This window comes from Bos indicus, chromosome 11 (genome assembly GCF_029378745.1).
Source record: "Bos indicus isolate NIAB-ARS_2022 breed Sahiwal x Tharparkar chromosome 11, NIAB-ARS_B.indTharparkar_mat_pri_1.0, whole genome shotgun sequence".
Classification (NCBI taxonomy): Eukaryota; Metazoa; Chordata; class Mammalia; order Artiodactyla; family Bovidae; genus Bos; species Bos indicus.
The window spans coordinates 102,943,217-102,963,822 of NC_091770.1; the positions used below are offsets into that span (position 1 = coordinate 102,943,217).

General features: G+C 54.4%; 1 protein-coding gene across 1 annotated transcript; it reads left to right on the forward strand.

Moving 5' to 3' along the window:
- Positions 1 to 9,694: 9,694 nt before the first annotated feature.
- On the forward strand, positions 9,695 to 11,841 carry LOC139185964 (beta-lactoglobulin-2-like). Its single transcript, XM_070799844.1, has 4 exons — positions 9,695 to 9,790; positions 10,292 to 10,431; positions 11,004 to 11,153; positions 11,769 to 11,841. The coding sequence occupies exons 1-4, from the start codon at positions 9,695 to 9,697 to the stop codon at positions 11,839 to 11,841; spliced, it is 459 nt and encodes a 152-aa protein (XP_070655945.1).
- Positions 11,842 to 20,606: the final 8,765 nt, after the last annotated feature.

Genomic DNA, 20,606 nt, shown 5'->3' on the forward strand with positions numbered 1-20,606 from the left:
CTCCCACCCCCAACAAATAACCCCCTCCCCGGGCTGCGGGCCTGCAAGGGCAGGGCTCCTGGCTGGACCCAGCTCCACTGTGGGCGGGACCAGGGCCCCAGGGAGCGGGGATGGAGCTCACAGGTCCCTGTGCCCTTGGAGCCCTGCCCAGGGCTTCAGGCCTCACGGGATGGCCTGGGGGTCGGTGTGGGGAGACGCCCGTGTAGAGGCCGCTGGGCAGCCGCAGGCCTGAGTCCTCAGGGCCTGGCGGGTTCCCAGCAGGGGCCCTGAATGGATGAGGGATTATAGTGAGTGAGGGCAGCTCAGGTTCAAGCATCACCACGTCAGGCTGGCACTGCCGGGCAGGGAGGACAGCAGGCGTCAGCGGCAAGCTCTCTGTGGGGAAGATGAGAGCCGTGACGCTCAGCACCGACTGACGGCGCCAGCCCCATGGGCTGCTCCAGGCTCAGCCCAGGGAGAGGCCGGGCCGCCTGACTCCGACCTGCCAGCAGCGTTTTGTCGGGGGGCGGCGCACTGCCTGGCTTGGGGGCACCCGGGCCCGGACACGAGCCTTTCACACGCGGTTGCCTTCAGCCTCACGCTAGAGCCGGGGCAGCATGAATTCCTCCAAGACCATTCTCATGGGTCGGTTCTGGCTCACTAAGAGCGGGCCTGCCCCTGCTAACACGTCTCTCTGAGCCCCCGGGCCCTTTGCTGGTGGTACAGGGACCAGGGCATCGCCCGAGAGAGCACACACAGCATCTTCTTGTTCTATTGAATTTTCCATGACCGTTTGCAACATCTGGGGCTTTCTGGTGAATTATTAAAAAAAAAAAAAGTGGAGACTAAATGTCCAGGGTCAGAGCCTCTTGTCTGCTTGTGGACAACTGTCTTAAAACAGAAACAAAAGAGTGCAAGAGAAATTGCTGGTGGCTCTTGCCCTGCAAGCGGTCTTGCTTCTCACACTTAGACTCACTGTGGGCCATCCTGACCCTCTTCCGAGTCCAGTCCCTCCACGTGGCCTGCCCTCTCAGCTCCTCCTTCCCACGCTAACCCCCTCTCCCGCCTTCCTTCAGCTCTTTCCGCCCCGACCCCGCGTGCTCGGCGTGTTGCTCCGCTGTTCAGAGGCCAGAGTCCAGCCCCAGCTCCTTGTGCGCCATCTGTAGCATCTGCCTCTGCCCTGCCCACCTGGCCTCCTGCCCACCTGGCCTCCTGCCCACCTGGCCTCCGGCCCACCTGGCCTCGCACCTTAGGTGGGGGCTTCGGTGTTGCAGGACTTGGTCTCTCCTTTCCTGCTCCCTCCGGTGCTGCCCCCTGGTGGCTGTGGAATGAAGGATCCAGTTACCTGCAGGGTACACCCAGCAGCATGGCTGTCGCCTTCAACAAGGATGAAAACAACAAAAAACAAAAAAGAGAAACTCAACAAACCCAGGCACCTGTGTCCCAGATGTGGGCTGGGAAGAGACGTGGAGGGTTTAGTTCACCTGCCAGAAACACCTGGGAGACACAAAGTCAAACATTTCCAGGAACTATCAGTGGCCTTAGATCGAGGGGAAGTTATTTAAAAGAATCATAAGGCACTGATTATACTGTTTGACAGTAACCTAATGTGCTTAAAGCCCCAGATGGATGATTTTCAAGGCAAGTATAACCTGATGCAAAGAGACAACTCTTTTGAAAAGACCCTGATGCTGGGAAACATTGAGTGCAGGATGAGAAGAGGGTGACAGAGGATGAGATGGTTGGATGGCGTCATTGACTCAATGGACATGAGTTTGAGCAAGCTCTGGGAGATGGGGGAGGACAGGGAAGCCTGGAGTGCTGTGGTCACGGGGTCGTCAACCACAGCAACAGCAACAATAAGTGCCCCAAACAGATGAGAGCAACTGGAGGAAAAGGAGACAAGTCCCGCATCAAGACAGACTGAGCTCCCACCCCAGCACCCCCACCCCAGCACGCCCACCCCAGCACCCAGAAGGTGGCGTTCTGGGAATCCCTGCTCCTTTAGGGAGTAAGCAGCTCCTGGGATGGGGGGCACAGGCAGAGCTTCACATTCTCCTACAGCCCTGGGAAAAGGTCTCCATCCAAGCCTGATGAGAAAGCATGGTGAAGGAAGCTGTAACGCTAACATTTAGTGTTTGCATAGCATGGAGGACAGTCCTGTGTGACTTACAGACAACTGGTCATTTCACATACCTCATTTGCTCACTGAGATCCAACAGTGGGCTCTGCCTGGATCAGCAGCTGACCCAACGTCCAGGTACCACCCACCCCGCCTCCTGCTTTTATGGTCAAGATATTCTGTGCATCTACACAAAACCTAAATGCCTAGCTGTTACCAGAAGTGGGGTCTGACTGCTCACGGCTTCAAAGCCAGTAAAGAGGCCAAGGTGGTGGAAAGGAAGACTTGCTTTACTTTGGAGGCTGGCAACCAGTGGAGTGGGGATCAGGGCAGGGGAGGCCAGACTCGTGTCCAAAAGCTGACTCCACCCCCCACTGACAACCAAAGGGCTAGAGCTTTTATAGATGGAAGGAGCGGACTACATGCAGAAATAGCAGTCAGCTCTGACAGTCATCTTGAAATTGGTCATGCGGTGATCTGACCAGCGTCATCTTGCTTGTTTTAAGTATAATTAATCTTCAATTCCAGGGTCAATTGGTTCCCATTTCCTTGAGGCCAGTTCTTGGAATTGTGGCAGCTTATGTCATGGCTACAGTCTGGTCATCATGTAGTTACTTGCTTCCACCTGGTGGAGGTTTCGGTATCTACAAGACAGCTCCCAGGATATGGCTCAGAATATCATCTACAGCCCTTGAAGAGGAACGAAAGGCCCTTGACTTTGCTTATTGACTGAACTAGTATTTTGTCCTGATGAAACGTTCCTGGCTGAAGTTCTCTACAGAGAAAAGGCAGGTGGAGGAGATGGCAGGGGGACCACAGGTCCTGCTCCTTCAGAGTTGTCCCTAGCATCCAACAGCCCAGCTAGCCCCCCGGGCTACTGTGAGACCCAGAAGACACCTCCAATAATGAAGGTCAAGAGCAGCAACGATTTCCGTGTGGGTGATGAGGTCTGTTACAAGCTCTTCCCTTAAGTTCTCTAAAGTGATATGGAGCGATTTCCAGGATCACTGTTCATGAAGCAAAGGGAAAGCAGAAGCTCAAATGCCCTGTGTGCTGACTCTCTTGGGAGAGAGAACAGAACACACAGGTGTGTCTGGAGAAAGACGCTCTCCAGGGATGCACGGACACTACGGGACCTGCTTCCTGGCGGGGAAGAAGTGGGCGGACAGTGGGGAGAGGACTGAGCCTGTGGTGAGTGGACGTTTCACGTGACCCGAGTTTTGAATCCGTTGATGGCTTAAGACCAGGCACTTCCCCGGGCTTCCCTGGTGGTGTAGTGGTAAAGAATCCGCCTGCAGTGCAGGAGACACGGGTTCAATCCCTGGGTCAGGAAGATCCCCTGGAGCAGGAAATGGAAACCCACTCCAGTATTCTTGCCTGGAGTACCCCATGGACAGAAGAGCCTGGCAGGCTGCAGTCCACAGGGTCGCAGAGTCGGACACGACTGAGCAACTGACACTTTCACTTTCAGGGACTTCCCTGGTGGTCCGGTGGTTAAGACTCCATGCTTCCAATGCAGGGGATGTGGCCTTATTCACTGGTAAGGGAACCAAGATCCCACATGTTGTGCAGCAAAAATAAAATAATAAAATAAAATGGGAGACTACAATAGAAAACAGAGGCAGCAAGCCATAGGGTCGCAGAGAGCTGGACATGACTGAGCGTCTTGGCACGCACACGTCACGCTTTTTTGGCTAATTTTAACATCTGTTCATCCTAATTAGTCTTCTTTTATCAGACTGTTACTGGTTATCAGACTCCTTGCAACCCCATGGGTCGCAGCACGCCAGGCCTCCCTGTCCATCACCAACTCCCGGAGTTCACTCAGACTCACGTCCATCAAGTCAGTGATGCCATCCAGCCATCTCATCCTCTGTTGTCCCCTTCTCCTCTTGCCCCCAGTCCCTCCCAGCATCAGAGTCTTTTCCAATGAGTTAACTCTTCGCATGAGCTGGCCAAAGTACTGGAGTTTCAGCTTCAGCATCATTCCCTCCAAAGAAATCCCAGGGCTGATCTCCTTCAGAATGGACTGGTTGGATCTCCTTGCAGTCCAAGGGACTCTCAAGAGTCTTCTCCAACACCACAGTTCAAAAGCATCAATTTTTCAGTGCTCAGCTTTCTTCACAGTCCAACTCTCACATCCATACATGACCACAGGAAAAACCACAGCCTTGACTAGAACGAACCTTTGTTGGCCAAGTAATGTCTCTGCTTTTCAATATGCCATCTAGGTTGGTCATAACTTTTCTTCCAAAGAGTAAATGTCTTTTAATTTCATGGCTGCAGTCACCATCTGCAGTGATTTTGGAGCCCCCAAAAATAAAGTCTGACACTGTTTCCACTATTTCCCCATCTATTTCCCATGAAACTACCACACAATTGCATTCATCTCACACGCTAGTAAAGTAATGCTCAAAATTCTCCAAGCCAGGCTTCAGCAATATGTGAACCGTGAACTTCCTGATGTTCAAGCTGGTTTTAGAAAAGGCAGAGGAACCAGAGATCAAATTGCCAACATCTGCTGGATCATGGAAAAAGCAAGAGAGTTCCAGAAAAACATTTGTTTCTGCTTTATTGACTATGCCAAAGCCTTTGACCGTGTGGATCACAATAAACTGTGGAAAATTCTGAAAGAGATGGGAATACCAGACCACCTGATCTGCCTTTTGAGAAATCTGTATGCAGGTGAGGAAGCAACAGTTAGAACTGGACATGGAACAACAGACTGGTTCCAAATAGGAAAAGGAGTACGTCAAGGCTGTATATTGTTGCCCTGCTTATTTAACTTATATGCAGAGTACATCATGAGAAACGCTGGACTGTAAGAAACACAAGCTGGAATCAAGATTGCCGGGAGAAATATCAATAACCTCAGCTATGCAGATGACACCACCCTTATGGCAGAAAGTGAAGAGGAACTAAAAAGCCTCTTGATGAAAGTGAAAGTGGAGAGTGAAAAAGTTGGCTTAAAGCTCAACATTCAGAAAACGAAGATCATGGCATCCGGTCCCACCACGTCATGGGAAATAGATGGGGAAACAGTGGAAACAGTGTCAGACTTTATTTTTTGGGGCCCCAAAATCACTGCAGATGGTGACTGCAGGCATGAAATTAAAAGACGCTTACTCCTTGGAAGGAAAGTTATGACCAACCTAGATAGCATATTCAAAAGCAGAGACATTACTTGGCCAACAAAAGTTCGTTCTAGTCAAGGCTATGGTTTTTCCAGTGGTCATGTATGGATGTGAGAGTTGGACTGTGAAGAAAGCTGAGCACTGAAAAATTGATGCTTTTGAACTGTGGTGTTGGAGAAGACTCTTGAGAGTCCCTTGGACTACAAGGAGATCCAACCAGTCCATTCTGAAGGAGATCAGCCCTGGGATTTCTTTGGAAGGAATGATGCTGAAGCTGAAACTCCAGTACTTTGGCCACCTCATGCGAAGAGTTGACTCATTGGAAAAGACTCTGATGCTGGGAGGGATTGGGGGCAGGAGGAGAAGGGGCCGACAGAGGATGAGATGGCTGGATGGCATCACGGACTCGATGGATGTGAGTCTGGGTGAACTCTGGGAGTTGGTGATGGACAGGGAAGCCTGGCGTGCTGCGATTCATGGGGTCGCAAAGAGTCGGACACGACTGAGCGACTGATCTGATCTGATGTGATCTGATTTCCCATGAAGTAATGGGACCAGATGCCATGATCTTAGTTTCCTGAATGTTGAGCTTTAAGCCAACTTTTTCACTCTCCACTTTCACTTTCATCAAGAGGCTTTTGAGTTCCTCTTCACTTTCTGCCAACTGCTCCTTAAAGTTGTGCTAAATTTTGCCTGTAAAACTGTCCAGAACTGGTGTTTTTTTTGGGGGGGGGGGGAGAATAACTCTTTAATAACTTTTTTTCTAGATTTTCTTGAAAATTAGTCCATTAATGTAGTTTTTTCACTGTCAGGTTGAGTAATTTGCATTTTTCTAGAAAATTACCTGCTTGATGGACATTTTCATCTTCCCCCATGGAGTTAAGCAAACCTTTTCTTTCTAATGGTTTTTCAGTTTCTTCTCCTTTTGTGGTCACTTTCACAATAGCATTTATTATTTTATGTGTTTTTCTCCTTTTTAAGATTGCTACCTAAAGGTACATCTATTTCATGGATAGTTTTGAAGAATTACCACTTGGTGAGGTACAGCACGCTTCTGTCCGGCTTATTGTTTATTCACGGCTGTGACGTGTCTCTGTGGCTGCACGCCGGCTCTCTCTAGTTACGGGGTGTGGGGGCTGCTCTTCTTTGCGGAGCCTGGGCTCTTGGCTCGTGGGGTTCAGTCGTTGTGGCCCCCAGGCTTCGTTACCCCTTGACCTGTGGAATCTTCCCAGACCAGGGATGGAACCTGTGTCCCCTGCACTGGCAGGCGGATTCTTAACCACTGGACCACCAGGGAAGCCCTCATCCTTCGATTTTCTAATTCAGTAGCTTCCGCTTTTATATTTGCCTCTCCTTCCACTTTCATGCATTGGAGAAGGGAGTGGCAACCCACCCCAGTGTTCTTGCCTGGAGAATCCCAGGGACGGGGGAGCCTGGTGGGCTGCCGTCTATGGGGTCGCACAGAGTCGGACACGACTGAAGCGACTTGGCAGCAGCAGCAGCAGCTCCTTCCTTACTCTCTTGTGTCTATTTTGTGTTTACCCCCAATTTTTCAGCAGTATGGCTAATTAATTCCTTTTCATTCTTCTTGTCTATTAAGATTATTTTTAGGACAAGTTCTCCTGGAGCACTGCTTTAAAGGGGTCCCTCAGGTTCTGATGGGCTGTGCTCTCCTTTGGATTTTCTCATATTCTTCCATTTTCTCTTTAACTCAAGAGTTGCGCTGCGATCTTCACCTTCCTGTAGTAAAAGGAACAGTAGAATAGTCTGACTCGTGAAGGAGGAGGCGCCGATGTTGATCACCCTAAAACATGAGTTGCAGGGGCAGAAAGTGTCCCTTTGCCGGGCTCGTTGTGTGTATCGAGTCCATCTGGTGGGGTAGGGATGCTGAGGGACGACACGGCGCGTGTTCAGGACTCCGAGTCCCACTTTTTGAGTGTGTGTGAATATATATTGGCACCACCTCAAAGCCGTAACCACCGCCCACAGCCCGGGGAGCTGCGGCTCTTTCTTTCCTGCCTCAGTTGACTAGGAGACTCAGCTACCACTCTGCCTTCACTCAGGGTTTTTGACAAATTCCAGATGGAGCCAAAAATTGAGCCAGAGAGACACAAGGACCATTGTGAGAAATGGCCTGGGGGTCTGCAGAATCTGGCAGGCCTGGGGCCCACCCTGGGCTCAGGAGGATGGCCCCGCACCAGGCCTTAGGGGTCCCTGGAAGGAGGAAGTGATGCTGCGTCTCCGAGCCAGCTTCTGGCTGACCTGGCTCAAGGCCAGCCTTGGTCACTAACAACGGTGTATCGAGGTCAGGTCCTTGGCACTGTGCGTCTCGTTCCTGCTGCCTGTGTGGGAGGCAGAAGTGACATTGGGCATGAAAGCACCTTGAAAGTCAGAGGGATCATGAGACAGAGAAGCCAAATGGCCCATCCGATATGAGTTAAGCAAGCCATCCACACACCCATGCATCTATCCATCCACCTGCCTCCCATCCAATCACCCACTCACACTGTCCCTCCCACCCTCCCTCCATCCACCCACCTACAGACTCATCCATCCACTGATCCATCCATCTATCCATCCGTCCTCACACCCATGCAACCACCCATCCTCCATTCACGCATCTCTCCATCTGTCCATCTGCCTGTCCATCCATCCTTCCGTCAGCCTCTCTATCCATCCATCCACTCACACATCCACTCATCCATTCATCCACCCACCCATCCCTCCGTCAGCCTCTCTATCCATCCATCCATCCGCCCACCCATTCTCCATTCACTCATCTCTCCATCTATCCCTGTGTCTGTCCATCGATCCTTCCATCAGCCTCTCTATCCATCCACCCACTCATCATTCATCCATCCAGGCTGTAAGAACATGTGTGTTGTTTTAACCCACCACCAGAAAGCTCCCAGGGCTGCAGGAGCAGACTGCCTTGGACCAGTGCCTCAGACAGCACACTCTGCCTCTTAGTCCGGGGGCTGGGAGTCTGACGACCACGTGTGGGACATGCAGGACCTTCGGAGGCTCTGGCGGAGAATCTGGGCCCAGCTCCTCTCGGCTCCTGGAGGCACCTGTAGGGCGGAGGCCCCTGGTCTGCTTCCACCCTCACGCCCCCATCTCTTGCGTTTGGACTGTGGTCCCAAAGGCCCCTCCCCGCGTAGCTCCAGGAGCCCAGGTGTAGGGGTTCAGGGGGGCAGCTTTCAGCCTCAGCGAGCTGCTCCACCTGGGGACTTGGACTCCTGGGTCCTCAGCCCCCTCCCCTGCACTTCAGCAGGTCCACCCCATGCCCCGCTCTGTGCCCAGGGAGCCCAGCCTGTCTGCATCCCCTGGGGTGCCAGCCCCCTCCAGTCTCTTCTCCTGCCCCCACGCGTCCCCCATGCCTGCCTCCCTGCATAAATCTTCCGGCAGCCTTGCCTGCCTGTCTCTGCTTCTCATCTCTGGGACATGCTCTCATTTAGGGGCAGTGGGCCCCCTGCTCCAGCATTTCCTGAAGCAGGCCCTGCTCAAATAGGGGGCTCGAGACCGTGCAAGGTGCCACCACTGCAGAAGAGATGGAAGCAGGCCTAGGTCCCGGATGGGCTGGGGGTGGGGGCGAAGGAGGCGGCTGCCCACGCTGCAGTCACTTAGAGCCAGCCTGAGAGGGTGGCACCGGAAGGGGACAAGGTTCCAGTGTGGGGGTTGGGCCAGAGCCATCTGGGCACCCTGTGTGTTCTGACCACGGGAGCTGGCACTGCCCCCTGGAATGTGCCCCTGGACCACTTGAACCTCGAACAGGATGTTGGCCTTTCCCACGGATGATGACTGGGAGCAAGATGTGTGTGTGGGGGGGTCACTTGGGCCACCCGCTCACAGAGCACGCATGGCCAGGCCGTGCACACTCAGGCAGCTGTGTGAACCAGGCACACACCCACGGGGACAGCTCACACAGGGGACCCGTGAGGAGTGCAGTGACCCGAGCCCTTTGTGCACGCAGACGGCCACTCCCTGGCCATGTCCCTGGGTCCTGGCGGGCACGGGGCTCTCTGGTCGCTGGCTGACCCACGGATCCGCCCTCCAGGACACCCTGTCCTCGGTGCTGGCTCTCACCTGCCCATCACAGTCCAAGAACCTGACCCAGGAAGTGTTTCCAATGCTGGCAGCCAGCCTGGACCCAAAGCCCAGACCCTCCCCGACTAGGGCCTGTCAGGAACTGTCGGGGCCCAGGACACGGGGGGCCTACCTGCTTGGCCTCGGACGGAAGGCAATGACACGGTCCAGAGGGAGGGCCTTGTGCTGTCCTGGAAGATAGTGCCCTTGTGGCCCCAAGGATGAGTCATGGGTGATTCGGGGCACCACGAGGCGGGGGTGGGCGGCCCAGCCCGGGTTGGCCAGCCGGCCCTCCTCCTATATAAGCCCCCAAGCCCGCTGCTTCGGACTTCCCGTCTCTCCTGAGCTTAGAAGTGTGACCCTGGCGGCAGCCATGAAGTGCTTCCTGCTCGCCCTGGGCCTGGCCCTGGCCTGTGGCATCCAGGCTGCCTACATCCCCCAGATGGCAGGAGACCTGGACATTAGAAAGGTGTGGGGTCTGGGGTGGAGGGTGGGCGCCAGGGGCTGGGGTCCGGGGCTGAGAGGGGACAGGAAAGCCTGGACTGCAGAAGTCTAACGCGGGACCAGAGGAGGCTGGTCCTGGGGGCGCCACCTGGTCCCGCAGACTTTGGAAGGACTTGTCTCCAGCCACCTGGTCCCCAGACTCTCCCGTTTCCCCCTCCATCCCAGGATGGACTCGTCCTCAGAGGGTCCACACCCTGAATGGGGGCTGACTTAGGACAGTGAGGGGGTAGGGGGGCAGGCAAAGACAGGGGTTGTTCCAAATATTCAAGAACCTCCCCCCTCCCACCCACGTGTCCGCGCACAGCAGGTGGTCCCCAAGTGCACCCGGAACCCGCGTGTATCATACTTCCTGAGAACCCTGGCCATGTAGGAGACAGCCAGGCCCGGCTGGGGTGGGACAGAGGGCCCACTGTGGGGTTGGGGCCCCCTTCCCGCCCCCGGAATGCAGCTCAAGGTCCCTCCCCAGGTGGCGGGGATGTGGCACACGGTGGCCATGGCGGCCAGCAACATGCTCCTCTTGGACGCCGAGAGCGGCCCCCTGAGAGCGTACGTGGAGGAGCTGAAGCCCACCCCCGAGGGCGACCTGGAGATCCTGCTGCAGAAACGGTGGGTGTTCTCCCCACCAACGTGGAACTCCCCGTCCCCAGGGCTGTGGACTCCCCCGGGGGTGGGGTGTAGGTGGGACCAAGGCCCCAGGGACGGGGAACGGGGCTCAGAGGTCCCTGTCCCCTCGGAGCCCAGCCCAGGGCTGTGGGGCAAAAAGCCCATCACACGGAGTGGCCCTGGGGTCGGTGTGGGGAGAGACCTGTGTGCAGGATGCTGGGCATCGGGCCTGGGCAGCTGCTGCCAGGAGTCCTGTCTGTCCCAGAGAAGGCGGGCGGAGACTTGAGGAATTCTGAGCCCTCAGGAGCCCAGCATCCTCGGAGGCGCTGTGTCCAAGCCCCATGCGGACGGGGTTAGTGTTGAGATGACCTGTGCCCTGGGCCTCAGGCCACTGGCCTGCTGGGTTCCGGTCAGCTCTGCCTGCCCGGCTGTCCATCTCCTGGGTCGCCTGCTGGGGTCCATGGAGGGCCAGCCCAGGTGCCCGCCTGCCCTGTGGACACTTCTCGGAGCCCAGCTCCTGTCCCTCTGCAGGGCTCATGAATAACCCCTTCCCCCGCAACCACCTGGCTTTTCAGGAAAAACCACGAGTGTGTGGAGAAGACCCTCATGGCCCAGAAGACGGAGGACCCTGCTGTCTTCACGGTCAACTGTGAGTGGCCCAGCCCGGGCCCCGCGTGCCCTCGGGGCAGCCGCGGTCCACACAGGGCCCCGCCCAACACTCTGAGGTGCTCACCGTCCTGGCAGCAGGAGTCGGCTCGAGTCTGTGGCCTAGGGCTGCACGCCAGGCCCTGCTTCCTGCCCGCACGGAGGTCATTCTTGGGGTGACGAGGCCTGAGGCCCCCACGCCCTCCTGCCCTGTTGGCACTGCCTGCTTGGCGAAGGTGGAGGGCAGGGGGCAGGCATCCTGTGCACCGCGGGGTGGGTTCGGTGGACAGACACATGACCAGCTCCCTGTTCACTAACTGGCCTGCGGCTCCTTAAAAATCTCCAAAACAAAGCAGACCGGTGGGCGGGCGCACTGTGCATTTGCCTCTCCGATCTGGAACCTGCTTCTGGAACATTCCAGGCCTTGCCCCCCGACCCCAGCCCTGGCAGCCTCCCTGGGACACACCCTGTGCCCCCAGATCCAGCCCCCATGCCAGGGCCCAGCCGCCCTCTCTCCGATCCACAGGGCCTCTCGCCTCTGCTGCTTGTCACGGCCTCGTTTTCATATATATTTCATTTAATTTATTTATTTATTTGGGGGCACACCAGGTCTTCCTCGTGGCACGGGCTTTTCTCTAGTTGCGGTGAGCCGGGGCTACTCTCCAGTTGCGGTGCCGGGGCTTCTCTCGTTGCAGAGCACGGGCTCTGGGCACGCAGCTGCCGTCGTCGCAGCCCGTGGGCTCGGTAGTTGCAGCTCTTGGGCTCTAGAGCGCAGCTTAGTAGTTACAGTGCCGGGCTTAGTTGCTCTGCAGCCTGTGGGATCTTCACAGACCAGGGATCGAACCCGTGTCTCCTGCATTGGCAGGTGGATTCTTTGCCACTGAGCCACCAGGGAAGGCTCCCCCATCCTCTTTCTGAAAGGCAGTGGGTGTGGTGGGGATCCCCTGCTCCTCACCTGCAGGACCTCGGGTCTGCCTGGGAAGGTGTCTGGACTTACCATCGTCCTGCTCCCAATTAAGCAGGGAATGAGGACCCCAAGGATGCAGGGTCTCCCCACGCTCCCCCAGGTCCCCCCACCTCTGAAAGACAGAGCCATCGCCACCCTTCTTCTTGAAATACTCTCCCTTCTGTCTTCCACTCTTTGCAGTCCATGTATCACTCCGGACTCAAGTTCCATCCTGAATTATTTGTTGATTGCTCAGGGACCTGGGCACCTACCTCCAGGGAGGGGGCCCACCTGCGATTTAGTGCCTGGGGGTTTGGAGGAATAACTGACTGAATGGACGCCACGTGCAGGACACGGGAAGCAGAGTCTGCCCAAGCAGGCGGTGGGCACACAGAGCGGCTTTGCCGTAGCATCAACGTGTCAGAGCTGTCGCCAGTCTCAGCCCAAGTGTGGGAGGGGGTGGTCTCAGCTGGATGATGCTGTCGAAAGTGTCCTGGCTGGGGGTCCATCAGACTAGTGCAGCCAGGGGTGGGCTTTCCGCACCTGGTAGAGAGGGCATTCACTGGGTGTCCGGAGAGGATACTGCCTGCCCAGTGGCTGCCGTGGGAAACAGCACTCCCAGGCGATGCTCGGGGCCCCCCAACAGTTGTGGTGGAGGGAATCAGAAGAGATTTCAGGCTCCACTCCGGCCCCTTTTCCAGATCACGGGGAAAGGAAGATTTCTGTGCCAGACACAGACTACAGCAGCTACACGATCTTCTGCATGGAGGGCCGATGCCCACCGATGAGGGCAGCGTGATGTGCCAGTGTCTGGGTACGTGGGGACCCTGCAGAGCGTGTCCAGAGGAGCTGCGCCTCACCGAGTCGGCACCCTTGGTGCAACTGTTAATAAGGGGCACTCGAGATGCCCAAACTTCACGGCCCCTGGCGGCAGGAAGGGGAGGGGTCTGCCTCACTGGCCCCCACGGGACACGCAAGCCAAGGTCCCAGCCTTGGCGCCAGACACTGGTGGTCAGATGTATGTGACACGTAGGGGGCAGAGTGCTTGGGACAAGGTCTGGGACGGGCGAGCGGGCTGAGGCAGAAGGCTCAGTGGTCTCTCCCCAGGAGGGGCCTCGCTGCCCAGTGGGCAGAACTGGCTAATATTAATCCAGGAGTCTTCTAGGAGGAGATTTTTAATGACTTCAGAACACTTTCAGATATGAAAGCAACTTTAAAGGGCGACCTTCTGGCTGAAGGAAATATAGCCATGATGCTGCCCCTGCTCCCAGGGGGGCCGTGAGCACCGGGCAGTCGCGGCTCCTGGTCCTGTCAACCCACTAGGGGTGGGGGGGGGAGACCAGGCTAGTGGGGCAGGGGGAGCCTTTCCTCCCGTGACCGTGCAGACACCCCTGCACCGCCCCAGGGAGGAAGCGGAGAGGAACGGGGCTGAGGGGGTCGGGCAGGGGCCCGAGGCTTGCAGACCACCCTGGGAGGCGAGGCAGGACCAAGCTCCTCGAGCCCCAGCACACTGGTGCCTCCTTCCTGGGCTCGCGCCCGGGTGGAGCCCTCAGGGTCTCTGGGCTTTCGGGGCTGGGGCTGCTTCAGGGCCTGACGCCCTGCCCCACGGCCAGGACCCGAGATGGATGATGAGGCCATGGAGAAATTCGCCAGGGCCCTGGCGTCGCTGCTGGAGCATGTGCAGATGGTCCTGGACCTGCGCCAGGGGGCGGGTGAGCTCGGCCACCCCTCTTCCTTCCCCAGGCCTCCCGGGAGGAGGGGTTGGGGTGCAGCAACCTGTGGGGGCCCGCTCCCCAGCTCCCTCTGTCCTGGGGTGTCCAGTCCCATCCTGACGCCCCCCCACGGCTCTCCCTCCCCCACAGAGCAGTGCCACATCTAGGTGAGCCCCTGCCGGCACCTCTGGGGTAAGCTGCCTGCCCTGCCCCACATCCTGGGCACACACATGGGGTAGGGGGTCTTGGTGGGGCCCAGGACCCCCCATTAGGCCCGGGATCCCACCTTGGGAATGGCTGGAAGCTGGGGTCCCTCCTGGCAACTGCAGAGCCGGCTGGCCGCATGCCTGCTGTTGTGGGGTGACCTGTGTCCTGGCCTCACTTACATGCTGACCTCCTCCACCTCCTTCCTGGCAGACCTAAGGGCCAAGGTGGAGGCCCAGGAAGTGGGCACCTAATGGGGAGGCTAGGGGGGTCCTTCTCCCAAGGAGGGGCTGTCCTGAACCCCCAGCCACAGAGAGGCTGGCAAGGGTCTGGCAGGTGCCCCAGGAATCACAGGGGAGCCCCATGTCCATTTCAGGGCCCGAGAGCCTTGGGTCCTCTGGGGACAGACGACGTCACCCTCTCCTCCCCCATCAGGGGACCAGGAGGGACCGGGACCGAGGTCACCTCTCCTGGGACCCAGGCCCCTCCAGGCCCCTCCTGGGGTCTCCTGCTCAGGGCCGCTTCTCCTTCAGCAATAAAGGTGTAAGCCTGTGCTCTCCCTTCTGAGTCTTTCCTGGATGACGGGCAGAAGGTGGAGGCAGGGACGGCTCAGAGGGTGACGGCAGGACTGACCGGGAAGGGTGATGTCTGCCCGCCCCTCGCCCCCGGCGCAGCCTCCTCTGTTCCGGGGGCTGTCGGATGCAATTTCCCTTTACTTCACCCACCTCTACTATCGCAGGGCTGCGGAAACCTTATTTGCTGGTAGGGCTGTTCACCCTGGAAATCATACATTTTCATTTATGTTTCTTAACAAAATAGATTTCTTGGCCCCTCCTGCCCTCCCCAGAGATGGGGGTGTTGGAGCTCCAGGGCGGGGAGGAGCCGCGGCCTGCTCTGTGGGCGCATCCACAGGGACAGCATCAAAGAGGCAGGGCCGCTGTCCCCGCCCTCTTGGAGCTCAGGGCCCCCTCCCCACGGGAGCCATGGCCGGGCTGATCCATGCCCCAAGAGAGAAAGGGGAGCAAGAAACGTTCTGCCGTTTCGGCTTCCTAAGCCCCTGCATGGTACTGAGGATGCTTCTTTCTCTCTGTAAGAGGCAGGAGGACGGAGTTGGACGGTCCAGCTCAGGGCTGGACCAGGCCCCAGGCCATTCGGCTCCACACCCCAGCTCTCAGCTGACACCAAACCCCTCCAGAGGGAAAGCTCCCAGGCAGGAAAAGAGGAGGAAGGCCAAGACCCAGCCCCCAAGCAGTGGGAAGGACGGAAGCACCTTTCTGTGACCACCCAGAGCAGCGGCCATCCCGGCCAGGTGCTGGCAGGGGCTGCAGGCCAGCCTGCTCGATGTCCCGCTGTCACTGCTCCTCATCTGTCCCCTACCTGTAAAATGGGGCACGCAGAAGGGGCGACCCCGTGGGCCCCAGTGAGGATGGAGGGAGAAATCAGCCATCCTGCTCCCGGAGCAGCGTCCGCACAGGAAGTGCTCGGTGACCACCAGCGGCCAGCATGGCTGCCCCGGCACCCCCATCCTGTGACCCCACCTTCTCCACCATCACCACCACCCAGTGGGGCCTCCATCTCCCCAGACGTCTGGGCCAGCCCAAGATGGTGTGACAGCTCCCTAGTGGGTACCTCCTGCCAGCAACACAGTAGTCCAAGTGACCATCGACAATCGAATGGATAAAGAAGCTGTGGTACGCACACTGCTCTATTTAAAATGGATAACCAACAAGGACCTACTGTATAGCACAGGGAACTCCGCTCGGTGTTATGTGGCAGCCCGGATGGGAGGGGAGTTTGGGGGAGAATGGATACTTGTATATGTACGGCTGAGTCCCTTCGCTGTTCACCTGAGACCATATCAGTGCTGTTAATCGGCTATCCCCCAGTACAAAATAAAAGGCTTTGTTTAAAGAATAAAATGTGGTACATACATACAGTGGGATATTATTCAGCCATAAAAAATAACGAATTAATGCCATTTACAGCAACATGGACAGAACTAGAGATGATCATACAAAGTGAAGTCAGACAGCAAAAGACAAAATCATATGATATCGCTTATTTGTGGAATCTAAAAAAATATGGTGCAAATGAACTTATTTACAAGATAGAAATAGAGTCACAGATGTAAAAAAAACAAACATAGTTACCAGGGGGAGAGGGGAGGGATAAACTGGGAGGCTGGGACTGACGCAGCCGCACTACTATATATAAAATAGATAACTAATAAGGACCTACTGTGCAGCACAGGGAGCTCTACTCAGTACAATTGCCTGTATGGGAAAAGAATCTTAAAGAGAGAGGATATATGCACATGTATAACTGCTTCACTTTGCTGTACAGCAGGAACTAACACAACAGTGTAGATCAACTAAAAATTAATTAAAAAAACAAGAAAAACATAGTCAATTGAAAGCAAGCAGAGCCAACTCTGGCAGAGTTTAATAGGAAACTTTCCCAAAAGACCATGGTGGCCAGACTTTCAATCTGGACAAGATGGTGTGACCCCATCTCCCCCTGGTATTTCTCAAAATGTTAGTTGCTCAGTCGTGTCCAACTCTTTGCCACCTCTCCAGGCTCCTCTGTCCATGGGATTCTCCAAGAACACTGGAGTGGGTGGCCATTCCCTTCTCCAGGGCATCTTTGCAGGCCAGGGATCGAACCCGGGTCTCCCACGTTGCAGGCAGAGTGTTTACTGTCTGAGCCACCGGGGAAGGCCTCATGTCTTCCTGCTTCTCCCCAGATGTGTACACACCCAATGTCAGAGCTTCCAAGCACAAGAAGCAAAGCTGATGAGCCGAGAGGAGAGAGAACAGACCTACGATTCGAGCTGGGGCTGAACACCCAGCCCCTTCGAGCAGGTGACTGAGGGGACAGAGTAAAACCAGTCAGTGATGGTCTGCACTGTGCAACCAACCGACCGGGTTTGACTGGCTCGTACACAACACTCCACTTAACGCCAGGACACACCTCTCCCCAAGCCCATGGACCAGTCAGCAAGATAGCCCACACTCCAGACCCCGCAGGTGAAGGGCCCCGTCCTACAAGACTGCCCCCAGATCCCACTGCAGATGCCAACTGGAGCTCTTACCCGCACTCTGACCACTCCCCTCTGGGCTGAAGATGAAGGTTCCAGTGACCCCCTCCTCGGGTTTGGTTAGTCTGCTAGAGCAGCCCACAGAGCTCTGAGGAACATTTTACTCACTCGATCGCGGGCGATTTATAAAGATTATACCTAAGGAAGAGCCAGGTGGGAGAGCTGTGTAGGGCAAGGAATGGGAAGGGTTGAGAAACGTCTGTGCCAGGTGTAACGCTCTCCCCAAGTCCCCACATGTTCACCAACCTTGTGAGTACAGTCCACTTTGACAACCTTGACCGCACACCCTGTCCTTTGGCTTTATTCTTTGTGTGTGCATAAGTGCTCCGTTGTGTCCGACTCTTTGCAGCCCCAAGGACTGTGGCCTGCCAGGCTCCTCTGTCCATGGAATTCTCCAGGCAAGAAGACTGGAGTGGGTTGCCATGCCCTTCTCCAGGGGATCTTCCCACACCAAGGATTGAACCCACATCTCTTTCATCTCCTACATTGGTAGGCAGATTCTTTAGCACTGAGCCGCCTGGGAAGCTGAAGAAAACTACACCAGGACACGAATAGCAAATTATTAAAAACCAGCAACAGAGAAAAAATTCAGGGGAAAAAAAGGAACAAAGTTAAGGATGGCAGCACTTTTAAGAATGATTTTTGCTGGAAATTGTGGTTTTATACATTCCATTAGGTTAAAGAAAGCCCTTCTGTTTCTATTTAAATAAAAGGTTTTGTTTTGGCTTGCTTTTAACCAAGAATTGCTGTTAAACTCTAACCAACATGTTTTCTGCTTTGAGATAACCAAATCGTTTCCTTTAACCTACTGAGGTTGTAAATTGCATTAATACGTTTTATAACATCAGATGATCCTTGCATTGTTGGGGAAAAAACAGTCACGATGGATTGTTATCCAGTGCTGATTTGATTTTCTACTCACGCCCTGGGGTGCATTTACCGCTTACATTCTAGGTAAGCTTTCTTATACTGTTGCGTCTTTTCTTTCTAAACACCAGCTGATCAAACTCAAATGAGGTGTATGTATCTTCCAAGTGACAGAGCTCGAGTCAAACATATTAGAAGTAATATCATATGGATGTCAATTTAAAGATGTGCCATATTCTTTATTACCAGCCTCTGGTTCTTTCCACAGAAGGAATTACTTCAGGAGCTATTAAACTAAAGACACCGCTACTGCTATATAAATGTTCCGTAGTTATTAAAATAATTATACGTTTAATAGTTGCATTATTCAGTTCAGTTCAATTCAGTCGCTCAGTCATATCCAACTCTTTGCAACCCCATGGACCGCAGCATGCCAGGCCTCCCTGTCCATCACCAACTCCCGGAGTTTATCCAAGCTCATGTCCATTGAGTCGGTGATGCCATCCAACCATCTCATCTTCTGTCATCCCCTTCTCCTCCCACCTTCAATCTTTCCCAGCATCAGGGTCTTTTCTAATGAGTCAGTTCTTTGCATCAGGTGGCCAGAGTATTGGAGTTTCAGCTTCAACATCAGTCCCTCCAATGAATATTCAGGACTTGTTTCCTTTAGGATGGACTGGTTAGATCTCCTTGCAGTCCAAAGGACTCTCAAGAGTCTTCTCCAACACCACAGTTTCAAAAGCATCAATTCTTCAGCACTTAGCTTTCTTCACAGTCCAACTCTCACATCCATACATGACTACTGGAAAAACCATAGCCTTGACTAGATGGACCTTTGTTGACAAAGTATTGTCTCTGCGTTTTTAATATGCTGTCTAAGTTGGTCATAACTTTTCTTCCAAGGAGTAAGCGTCTTTTAATTTTATGGCTGCAGTCACCATCTGCAGTGATTTTAGAGCCCCCCAAAATAAAGTCAGCCACTGTTTCCACTGTTTCCCCAACTATTTGCCGTGAAGTGATGGGACCGGATGCCATGATCTTAGTTTCCTGAATGTTGAGCTTTGAGCCAACTTTTTCACTCTCCTCTTTCACTTTCATCAAGAGGCTCTTTAGTTCCTCTTCACTTTCTGCCATAAGGGTGGTGTCATCTGCATATCTGAGGTTATTGATATTTCTCCCGGCAATCTTGATTCTAGCCTGTGCTTCCTCCAGCCCAGCGTTTCTCATGATGTACTCTGCATATAAGTTAAATAAGCAGGGTGACAATATATAGCCTTGACGTACTCCTTTTCCTATTTGGAACCAATCTGTTGTTCCATGTCCAGTTCTAACTGCTGCTTCCTGACCTGCATACAGGTTTCTCAAGAAGCAGGTCAGGTGGTCTGGTATTCCCATCTCTTTCAGAATTTTCCAGAGTTTATTGTGATCCACACAGTCAAAGGCTTTGGCATAGTCAATAAAGCAGAAATAGAGGTTTTTCTGGAACTCTCTTGCTTTTTCGATGATCCAGCAGATGTTGGCAATTTGATCTCTGGTTCCTCTGCCTTTTCTAAAACCAGGTTGAACATCTGGAAGTTCACAGTTCACGTATTGCTTTTTACTTTTAAATAATTTTGCTCTGGAGAATGGCTTAGAAAATAGCTGTTTTCCAGAATTTAACACATCGTTTAACCAGACATATTCTTAGCAGCACTCAAGACGTTCCGTGGAGTGGGTGTATTTGCAAATTCTGGTCACGCAGAGCTGATTCACAACCACATTTCTTGCTCTGTGGCACCAGTCTTTTCCCCCAGTCTCTCTTCTGAGCTTCGTGTTATCCTTTGCTGAATTTCCCAAGGAGAAGGCGGAGAATCTGGCTTCAGAATGTGTGTTTCCCTCAAAGAGACACCAAGCAGACCTTTCATGAGGACTGTCTCAGCTGAGATACCCGTCCTGCCCCTGGCCGTGTTTCTGGGGTTAGGGCCATAGACCCCGCAGGGCAGACGGGGGGGTCTGGGCCTGGGCTCACCTTTGTTCCCAGTACTGGTAGAAAAGTCAGAGAAACATATTTTGCAGTCTTTAAAAAAGAATCTTTATTATTAGGGTTACTAAACCAAACTTGGATGCTCTCACTCACACGCAGTAAAGCCAGTCTCCTGACGCCAGGGTCGTGGTGAAGAAAAGGGCAGTGTTTCCTGGGTTGGGAATATTCCCTGGAGAAGGAAATGGCAATCCACTCCAGCACTCTTGCCTGGAAAATCCCATGGGCGGAGGAACCTGGTAGGCTGCAGTCCACGGGGTCGCAAAGAGTCGGACACGACTGAGCGACTTCAATTTCACTTTTACTTTACTGCAGGTGCCAAGCAAGGAGTCCAAGTGCTCAGAAGACCCAAACTCCCTCAAGGCTTTCAGGGAAGGGTTTTTCAAAGACAGGAGTGGGCTACAGGTTATGTGGGCTACAGGGTATCTGATCAGCTTGTGGACATTCTTCTTATCGGTTAACGTTGAGGTCATCGGGGGTCACCGTGGTCAGCCTTCTAGTTCCACCTGATCTGGGGTCCACCTGGTCTGTGGGCAGCATATAGTTACCTTCTTCCACCTGGTGTGGGGGGTGGTTCTCAGTATCTGCAGAAAAACTCACAGGACATGGCTCAGGATATTCTCCATAGCCCTGGTTTAGTCGCTAAGTCGTGTCTCACTCTTTTGTGACCCCATGGACTGTAGCCCA